At 26.4% G+C, this 10,669-nt stretch overlaps 1 protein-coding gene across 1 annotated transcript in view; it reads left to right on the forward strand.

Annotated features, from left to right (window-relative positions):
* The window catches only part of LOC106692430 (putative fatty acyl-CoA reductase CG5065), a 16,910-nt gene that overhangs the window by 2,492 nt on the left and 3,749 nt on the right, over window positions 1-10,669 (forward strand). Inside the window, exons 2-7 of the mRNA XM_014438379.3 lie at window positions 3,897-4,145; window positions 5,769-5,914; window positions 6,021-6,130; window positions 6,469-6,661; window positions 7,839-8,078; window positions 10,061-10,318. Coding sequence (XP_014293865.1) covers window positions 3,897-4,145; window positions 5,769-5,914; window positions 6,021-6,130; window positions 6,469-6,661; window positions 7,839-8,078; window positions 10,061-10,318 — 1,196 coding nt within the window. The remainder of the gene's footprint in view (window positions 1-3,896; window positions 4,146-5,768; window positions 5,915-6,020; window positions 6,131-6,468; window positions 6,662-7,838; window positions 8,079-10,060; window positions 10,319-10,669) is intronic.

Raw genomic sequence — 10,669 nt, forward strand, 5'->3', positions numbered from 1 at the left:
TATTTATTAAAATATTATCTTGTTGGCTGCTCCCCTGAAGATCTCCTTCATAATAGTAAATAGCTTTATACATAAAAAAAATTACATTTCACACAAAATATTAATTTTTTTCAAAATGTTGGCTTGTCATACCCTTGATCGAAAATAAAAACATTAAAATAAAATTATCATAGATTATTAAATAATTATATCTTAATTAAATGTCTAAACTAAAAATATAAGAAAGATTAAAAGATAAATAATAATTTTAACTTCTTTTATAACCAGTATTTAAATGTATAAAAAATATAAATGACGACATTATACTAATTCTATGGCATGAAAAAATTATTGATAAATATAAAATGTTGTTACATAAATAATTTTAAAATGATCCAAACTGGTGTAATTTCTTTTTGCAGATTAAAAAAAATTGAATGCGATTTTAATCAAAATCAAAAGTCTGTAAGTCCACCTGATAATAATTTTATTTCCCTAGCCATGAGAGAGAGCCATTTTATTAAAATAAAACTGTTTAATTGTTGTAAATTAAAACTTTGTATACCAATAGAATTTCTATTGGTATACAAAGTTTTAATTTACAACAATTAATCCTACAATTAATTCTTTATTATATAGTGCTTGCAATACATCTTCTGGACTATGCACGCGTTCTATGCTGATTAATTGTTGTAAATTAAAACCCTATTTCACAAATTATGTTATCCATCCACATATTATAAATAAATTAAGGGCTTATATTAATAGACCACTTGATATGAATTTTTCAGTAGAGCTTTTTCCAACTTCTAAAAAAGTTTAATATTCTAATTTAATTTATTAGACATTTTATACAATATGTAATTTCAACATATCTACTTTATTATATATATTATAATATATAATACAGTTGATTTGTTGAAATTTAAGCAAACACATAATTATAAATAGCTTTATAGATAAAGAAAACATAAAATTTTGTAGAAAATACTAATGTTTTTCAAAATTTTGGCTTGCCATATTCTTGCTTCAATCCATTCATATGTAAAGGTTTTTGTTTATTTGTACTTATGTACATATCTGTAATGATTAATCTGTTCACTTTAAAGCATCAAATTATTATAAAAACTTTTTAAAACAGACTTTTAATGAAAAAACATAAACACTGCACTAGAAATAAATATTCTTCTGTTTCTATTTAGTTAAAGAGAATTTATCAGAAACTTATTGACTGGGAATCTAATTTGTCTGCCTATTGTCAGCTGTCCCATTAGGCCAGGAAACACCCAATTGAAATTCCTTGGGTCTGTTTCTTCTCTCATATTACCCCTGCAAAATAAGTGGGAATACTCGTTTTTATTTATTTTTTTATTTTGGAGGGGGGTTCAGAATCAAATTGCTGCAAAACATTGATCAGATTATTTTCTATGGATTAAAAATTGTAATTACTTAACTAAAATTATCTAGTTCAAAGAACAAAATTATGTAAATAATGTTAGAAAATAATAATAATAGGCATTATTATGAACAAAAGAGTAGTATAATCTCTGAAAGTGATCTAAAAAAAAAATAACATAACTATTAAAATATTCATATAATTCTTGAAATAAGGATTTTATTAACATTTCCATAATAGTGTCATTTCAGATTTATATTGGACTGGAATAAATGCTTGGTAATGGTTTCTTAAATAAATTCTGTAATAGTTTTAATATTTATTGCACATTTTTAAACTTGGGTTTTAATTTCACAACAATTAAATATAATAGGGCTCTCTCTTGTGACTAAAAGTACTATTGGACTACAGAATAATTATTCTAATATCATTTTGAATTAAATTTTATCAAATCTTTAATTTATTTAATATTCTAAAGAAATAACATTAGTTTTGATTTTTTTTTTTAAATTATTTAAGTAAAAACACTGTTTTAATTTATAACCTTTCCATTCCATAAATTTGTATTATTTAGACCTTTTATTTTTTATTTAAATTTATATATCAATTATAAATTAAATTAAATTGAGTATTAAGGACATATTTGTATATCAATCTATAATAATTTTACTATAGTATTTTTATGTATTAGGTTCTATTCATCATAAATAATTTATTTATTATCGACTAAATTCCTAAATGATATATTAATTAACAGATACTTCAATAAAATAAAATATGATTCCACATACAAAAATATATTTTCTTGTATTAGTTTACCCTAAATTCTAATTTGCTGTAAAACTTTAAAATAGATCATTAATTAAATTGGTAAAACTTCAAATAGAAAAAAAAAAATTAGTGATTACACGCGAGTAGTTCACTTCACTTTTGCTGAAGATCAGTTTGATCTCGAACAATTTTTTTTTAAAAATAATAAACTTTTATTTAATATTCAATGGAGTAGTGTTTATTTCCGCTTTATGATTTTTTTTTAGCAATTTATTCCAAAAAACATCATATAACAATTGACTCATGAATTACTTCATAAGATTTATCTTTGAGTTTCCTGTTGGTATCCTACTTTCCAACAGTACTAGTTTCATTTTTTTTTTTTTTTTTCCAAATCTTTAAAACCAAAAAATCTACCTATATCTTTTACCTACTCACTCTGCGTTCATTCATTTATTCATTAAATACTAAATTCCAACCGATTGAGTTATATATTTCTTCTCATATAACCACCAATTTCAGGAAATCCTTCATCCTTCAGGAATTATCTTTCTATCTCTATTCACTAATAATCATCCATTCTCCCCTTGAAACAACATCTATTCCTTCCCCTATTGCATAATCAAATCACTGAGTTAATGTAAAAAATAGATATAGCCATAATATTAATTAAAATGATGAAATTTTAATTTCAACTTAAATACCTCAATTTTGTAAAATTGTCCATAAAATTAGCCAAACACTACAGCTACTTTTAGGGGAATTTTGTTCTATAATAAAATTGTTTTTTTATTCATTCGTCTGTTTTGGGCTATTAGAAATGTTTGCAGCATGTTTTTTTTTTTTATATGTCCATTTGGCTGTGATGTTCGACTTGGACTATTTCTGTGCTGTCACAGTTGTGATGAGCCACCCTGATAGATTGTCTCAAAGCAGATTTCCTCCCTTCTTTCATCCTAACCTGCTTACCATAACATCATGAATTACTAGCTGACCACATTTTTATATATCTATTCTAGTGTTATTGTAAGAAGATGGTCTGGGTGGTGGTCAATAAAGATAGAAAAATAATAGAATAACTATTTATTTGTGACTGAAGTTTCACTTCTCTACAGTGCTTTATCAGGACTATGAGAACAAGATATGAATATTGTAAATATCATAAGAGCATAAGAATATACATATAAAGTAGTAAATAACATGATTTATAAAAAAAAAATATATAAAAAAGGGGAATGTAGTAATCAAAAATATAAATATATATGAATGGAATATAAACTAAAAACAAGTATAGCAATGAGTGATGGCATTATAAATGTTCTATTGGAGTAATGAATAGTGGAATAATAATACCTAAAAGTAATAAAAAATATTGTATAATTAAAAGAAAGAAAGAGTGAGAGTTTTTATTGTAAAATATTTCTTATTATTTCTACATTAATTACTCCAGTACTAATAGTACAGGAGTAATTCTATCACTCCTTATTTTACTTGTTTTTAGTTTATTATGTTCCTTTTTTTAATATATCATCTTTTTTACAACTTTATATGTTTATTCTTATCGTGTTTTACAATGTTTGTAACTTTTTCTTATTTACCCATGTTAAGCATTAACAGCCACCTGGAGGAGCTTCTTTCTACAATAAGTCACATATGGTCAACTAATGATCTTCCAATATTTTAATCTTAATTTGTTTTTAATTTTATATTTTACTGAATTAATTAACTAGCCTATAAATGATTTTATTAGCTTTTCAATCGAGTGAGGGAGGAGAGGCCAAGTGATTTAGAAAAAATAGTTCCCATCAATGGAGACATCACATTACCAGAACTTGGAATCAGCCCGGCAGACCAGCAGCGCTTAGCACAATGCGTCTCTGTCGTCTTCCATTCGGCAGCGACCGTCAAGTTCGACGAAGCCCTCAAGTTATCAGTCACCATCAATATACTTGGAACAAAAAGGCTTGTTCATTTATGTCACTCAATGATAAACCTTGAGGTAAAATAAATACTTATTTACAAATTACTTAATTGTCTTGATTTTTAGAATTTTTTTTGGGAATTCTCACCTAAAGTGGAAGTTGAGAAGATTGTTCTTTGACAGAATAAAGCCATGAAATAGTCTATGAATATAACTAATTTTCTTTATATAAGAAATATTTGACCATTAGAAAAAAAATTTCACTTTAGATATAGTATTTCACTGCAATCTGAAAATTTCATCAGTTCCAACATTATAAATGGAATGCTGGAAGATATCTAAGCATAAGTTTTTCATATTTTTATGAGAATGGTCCAATTACTAATTGATATTTATTGATTATTTGTTTCATCATATTACCTATACTTTTAAAAAGTTATAATTGCCATAAGGTCATAAATTTAGAATAAAATACAATGTTTTTAGTACATATATTTATTCTGTTCTTGGAAGTTTTGGGGATACTGTGTTCTCTTCTCCAGCATTATATAATTCACTGTTTAATCTAGGAAAACTGGATCTACAATTTTATACATTTTTGTTAGTTTTATTTCTGATTATAAATAAAAAAATAATAATAAATAAATTAAAATCTTAAAATTATATTGTAGTTATTTAATATGTTCAAATTATCTGCATAAGTTAAACATATTAAGTAACTACTATATTATTTTAAGATTCTTATTTATTTGTTTTGTTTTTTTATTTATAATCAGAAATAAAACTAACAAAAATGTATAAAATTGTAGTTAGTTTTCCTAGATTAAACAGTGAATTATATAATTCTGGAGAAGGAGACACAGTATCCCCAAAACGTCCAAGAACAGAATAAATATCTGTATTAAGAACATTGTATTTTATTCTAAATTTATGACCTTACGAAAATTATAATATTTTAAAAGATTATTCAATTATCTAGATTGAGTTTTGTTTTTAGCCATCACTGTTATTAATTTTTAAAGTGATTACCTTGATCATTAAGACAAGCTCGGCATCTTTCCTCCACAACAGAAATGGATGAACAGCACTAGATATGTGCTATTGTTTCACAAGTTTCAATTATCCTTCTTCATAAAAAATTAGGGCCATAAACCAGGCTTGCATAGACTTTTTGTCCAGTGTCATCCTCCCTCCCCACCCCAAAAAAAAATCGAGGAATATCAGATCTGCAGTATGACAAATAACACATAATCCCATGCTGCTGTGGAAGGAAAATGGCAACTCTTTCTTAATGTTCAAGGTGTCACTTTGAACAACATTCAAATTGAATTTTAGTGTTTATATTTCATTAGTTGTAACATATATTAATTTACTGATTATAATATAAATAATTAAAAAAAAAAAAGTGATAATTTTTAAATGTGAAATGTCCTAAATAAAGTTTTAAGGTACACACTTTCAGACAGAATTTTTTTCTTGTATTGAGTTCATCAATTCATATTTTTAGTTAGGATATATACCCCCTAAACACCCTGCATATGAACCTGGTATATTTTTACTAATCAGTTTTTAGCTAACTTTGCATACTAGACTTTATAGACTTTGCAATCAATACTATAATACAATATTAATAAAAATATTCTTACTACCTGAATATATTTCTTACAGTTCGTTTATTTTAACTGTTTATTCAAAATTTAGGCTTTGATACATGTTAGTACTGCTTACTGTAACTGCGATCGATATGAAGTAAAAGAGGAGATATATCCGCCACCTTACGACCCAGAGCATATAATACAGGCTATGGAATGGATGGACGATGAACTCATTCAAACACTTACACCAAAGTAAGTAGATTTTAGAATATTTAATCAATCAATAATCCTCTCTTAAGACATGGTATTTCTTAGAAAAATAAATGTACCGTTTTCTTTAATGTGGTTAAAATTACAGATTAATAGGAAATCGACCGAATACTTATACATTTACTAAGGCCTTAACTGAACATATGCTACTAAAAGAAAGTGGAAACTTACCTGTAGCTATTGTTAGACCATCAATTGGTAAGAAAAGATCATTTTCTATTATTTAATTTTAAATATTTCCAAATTATTGGAAATACTGAATTAGAAGTAGTATATGATAGTATAGAATGAAGCTAAATCCAGAGTACCGATAAAAACATAGGTGTAGACTTCCTAAAAACCATTGTCAGAATCTTTTCTAGTCATTACTACTTCACCATTCAGATTAATTTAGGATTAAAAACAATAAATGGATTTAATCATTATTTTGACTATTTCAATTTTATACTTGTTAATGTTTATGTTGAAGAGTAACTTCAAACTTTTAAAATAAAAGATTTAAATTTTGTATTATTATAATTATAATTATTTTGCAGTAATTTCATCAGTTCGTGAACCTATGGCTGGTTGGGTCGACAACTGGAATGGCCCAACAGGAATCATAGCTGCAGCTGGAAAAGGATTTTTTCGAACAATGCTCTGTCATGAAAACAAAGCAGCTGATTTGGTCCCAGTTGACATTGTTATCAACTTAATGATTTGTGCTGCTTGGAAAACAGCAACTACAAGGTTAGCACTTAATGTACTTGCTTTATAACCAAGAATTATTCATAATCATATTTTAAACCTTAGTTATTTATATGTGGTAAATCACTCGAAAGTAACCATATTTCACAGGTTTATCATTTTCTTAATATCCAGTATCAGAGTGGATGTAAATTTTAGAATTAATCATTCAACAGCTTAGAAGCCATTCTGTTTTAAATTATTTTGTTTTGGGGCAAAAAAGAAAACTGCATGATAAGAGCACTGAATAGTATTTTCTGATCAGATTTATTTTTTGTGCCTGAACCTCATACAATACTTAGTAAATGCATGATATCATTTGATATCATTTTAAACTATAGTGAATTAAACTGTACTTTTATAACACTAATTTGTTAGACTAATTAGTAAAATTAATTTATCAAAGTTAATTTTATGTTAAGAATACAAAAAAGTATAAGGTTTATAAATGAGATGAAAAATATAAATATTCTGATAGGAGTGGACAAGTCTAACAAGGAAGATAATTGTTAAAGAAACTTGATAGTGATGATATATTAAAAAGCAAACTAAATTAAAATTAATAAAAAGAACTAAAAGATGAACAAATAGTTAGAAACATCAATAAACATGAATATATAAGCAGTGAAAATGTATATTTTGGGTTATATATCTTACTAATAAAAAAATATATATTATATATATGATTTTTACACTTTCTTGAGACTTGTTATTATTGTTTAAATAAAATAAATTTTAGTCCCAAAACAATTTATATTTCTTTATTAGTCAAACGTTTCGGCCAATTCGGCCATCCTCGAGGTTAATCTTAATACAATTTTAGTACCACATCAATTTTCAAAAACTTTATGTAGGCTATTCTGCCCAGTTCATTAATTTCAGTCCACAACTATCCTACTTTGTCAATTCTTCATATTAAATTAAAATTAAAACTTTTAATCACAGTTAATTTTCACTACTATAATTTATCACTACAATCATAAATCAGTGATAAATTATAATAGTGAAAATTAACTATGATTAAAAGTTTTAATTTTTAATTTAAAATTTATTTCAGTAAGTGTAACCATAATATTGTGCCTCTTATTAATTTATTAATGGTAAGCATTATTAAAGTAATGATTTACAGCAAATGTCTGATATGTAAATATGCCAACAGAAAATTACTTCCAATTTTTAGGCCTAGTGGAATCATGGTTTATAACTGCTGCACTGGTCAAAAAGCTCCAATAACTTGGAAGAAGTTCGTACAGCAATGTTTCGAATCTATGAGGAAGCATCCACTTGGCGACCTCATGTGGTATCCTGACGGGAAAGCTCGTTCCTCTCGGTTGATAAATGCTCTCAACAAATACACTCTCCATTACGTTCCAGCTTATTTATTAGATGCGGTATCATGGGCTGTAGGAAGAAAGCCTATGTAAGTGGATTTTAAGACTATTTACAATTAAATACATAAGCAATTATTTTTAATATATAATTTTGTATACCTTTTTTGCTAAATTTCATATCGTAATTTTTGATTACTCAGTCTTGTAATCTTTGATTTAATAATGAAGAGTAAATTTTACATAATATGATTCCTTCATTTTACTGTCAATAAGAATAAAACAGTGATGTATGGAGTCTCGTAGAAGAGTGAGTATTATTTAAAGCTTAAATAAATAGAAAACAATAAATCTCTAAGGAAAATAATATATTTCTCTCATATTACCTTGAGGTCAAAAATTAAGAACTAATGGTTCAGAATCAAGGTACAATGGCTCTTAATCCATATATATATTTTTCTAGTACGTTTCATTGATATTGTGTCCCACTCCTCAATTTCAATAATTTACTAATTTCTTTCTTAATAAGTACATTTACAATAAATTATTTTCATTTCTAATTATTAATAAAAAAAACAAAACAGTCAATAAAGAAATGAATATGTATTTTAACCTTATTTTGTACTTACTTGTATTCCCCAGTATTATTGGGTGAGTAAAAATTATCTGAATATATAGTAAAGTTTAAACTTACAACAATAACACTGTAGTATAGTCAATGTCTAGAGCAGAATAAAAAGGATAAAAGCCGAAAGTTTAAGAAGGGGATGTGGTGAAGGGGGTACAATTCAATTAATTATTGTTATTGTTATTATTATTATTATATGATTGAATTCCAGATATGAGGAATAAGCTTAAAGTCTTCTTTTATGTTTGATGTGTTTTTTTTTCTACTAATGTACTTTTTTTTTACTTTCTAAATTCATATTTGTGATTACTATTTAATATAGTGCTTATTGGTTACCTAGGGCTTTATGATTTCAATTGTTTATAATGGAGCTATTATCTTCTTTTATACTTCCTTTTTTTAAAGTTTTGTAATAATTCACCAATCTAAAGTTTTTCTTAGGTACAATTTAGTTGATAGATATTATTGGTGATGTCCATTTTCTAAATAGTGTTCTTTATTTTACTTATTAAAAAAAAGTTCATAAAAGATGAAGGTCGGATGGTAAAACTAATTTATTTATTATTAATGTGGGAATAATGTAAAATCATTTTCAAAAATTAATATTGTCTAAATGGCATTCAAAAAGAGTGAGTGATTTTTAATCTTCATATTACATCTTTACATTACAGGATATGCATTATAATGCACCCCAGTTAATACAATTTTAGTAGCAATGAAATCCTTCACAGCAGTTCAACAGCATGCTTTCTGTGACACAGAACAAATTTGAAGAGAAAATAATTCTCACTCATTTTGAAACACCATTTATACATTATTTTTTTTATAAATGATCTTCTACCAAACCTATATAGTTAATAAATAAATTATTTTCATTGGTTTTATATTGGTTTAATATTTATTGATTGAGGTGTGATCAAAAAGTAAAAAAAAATAGTTTACAACTATTTATTTTCAATAATTATTCAACTATTTTCAATATAGTCTTCATGATTAATAAGGAATTGGTTGTTCAGTTTCTTTCTTACTCTAAATGAGCTATTTCTTATGAGAGGGGGTTTTTGCCTGATACTGACTGATTGGAAGAGAGTTTTTAAATCTTCTAATTGAAAAGATCAGGAGTCAGTACAAAGATGGTTTTCTCCAAGAACGATCAATTTCTATTATCTTTTTAGATTTTTGGTACTTCATTTTGGTTTGCTCGTCTCTTTACATATTCCCAATAAACTTAAATTTTTCTTCTTTTGTTTCTGTTGTACAATTTTATAGATTATATAATTTCATAAGGTAAATTTTAGAATGAAAGGAACCTTTAAGTTTTAACTAAGGCGCAGCATTTAGGCATTATGATTGAAATTTTTTTAACATCAATATCATCCCTAACGACTGAAAAAACATATTTTTTAAAAATTTAATTCCTAATTGTTTTGTTTCTCTTCTGTTTAGAATGGTTTCAGTGCAAAAGAAGCTTGATAAAGCAGTGTCATGTTTAATATATTTCTCAACTCGTGAATGGAAATTTTTGGATGACAACGTACTCGCCCTGAATTCTTCTTTATCGCAGGTAGATAGAGAAGCTTTCCCTTTTGATGTGCGTCAGATAAAATGGCCATTATACATAGAGGACTATGTTCTTGGCATCCGGCAATTCATATTTAAGGAACCTCCTTCAAGTATTCCCAAAGCTCGGAAGCAGCTAACAAAGTAAGCATTTATAATAATTATTTTTTATAACAAAATCATAATATATGTTATAGTTTACAGTTTACATCAATTCGAGTTTTATCTGACTAAAATATTATTAGATTACAAATTTTTGTGCTGTTAATTAATTATCTACCAATTAGTGTTGTATCTGAGGCTACACCTAGGCTGGAACCAAACATACACTTCAGATCTTATGCATGGCTGCAAATACAGTGGAGTTCCAATTTAATCGATATTACACCATCAAAGTTGTTTGTTTTAGTTTGATATTGGGACCTAGAACAACCTAAACCTTCATTTTAGTTTGATATTGGGACCTAGCACAACCTAAACCTTCATTTTAGTTTG

Source organism: Halyomorpha halys, unplaced genomic scaffold (genome assembly GCF_000696795.3).
Source record: "Halyomorpha halys isolate HHAL.00 unplaced genomic scaffold, Hhal_1.1 Scaffold56.1, whole genome shotgun sequence".
Lineage (NCBI taxonomy): Eukaryota > Metazoa > Arthropoda > Insecta > Hemiptera > Pentatomidae > Halyomorpha > Halyomorpha halys.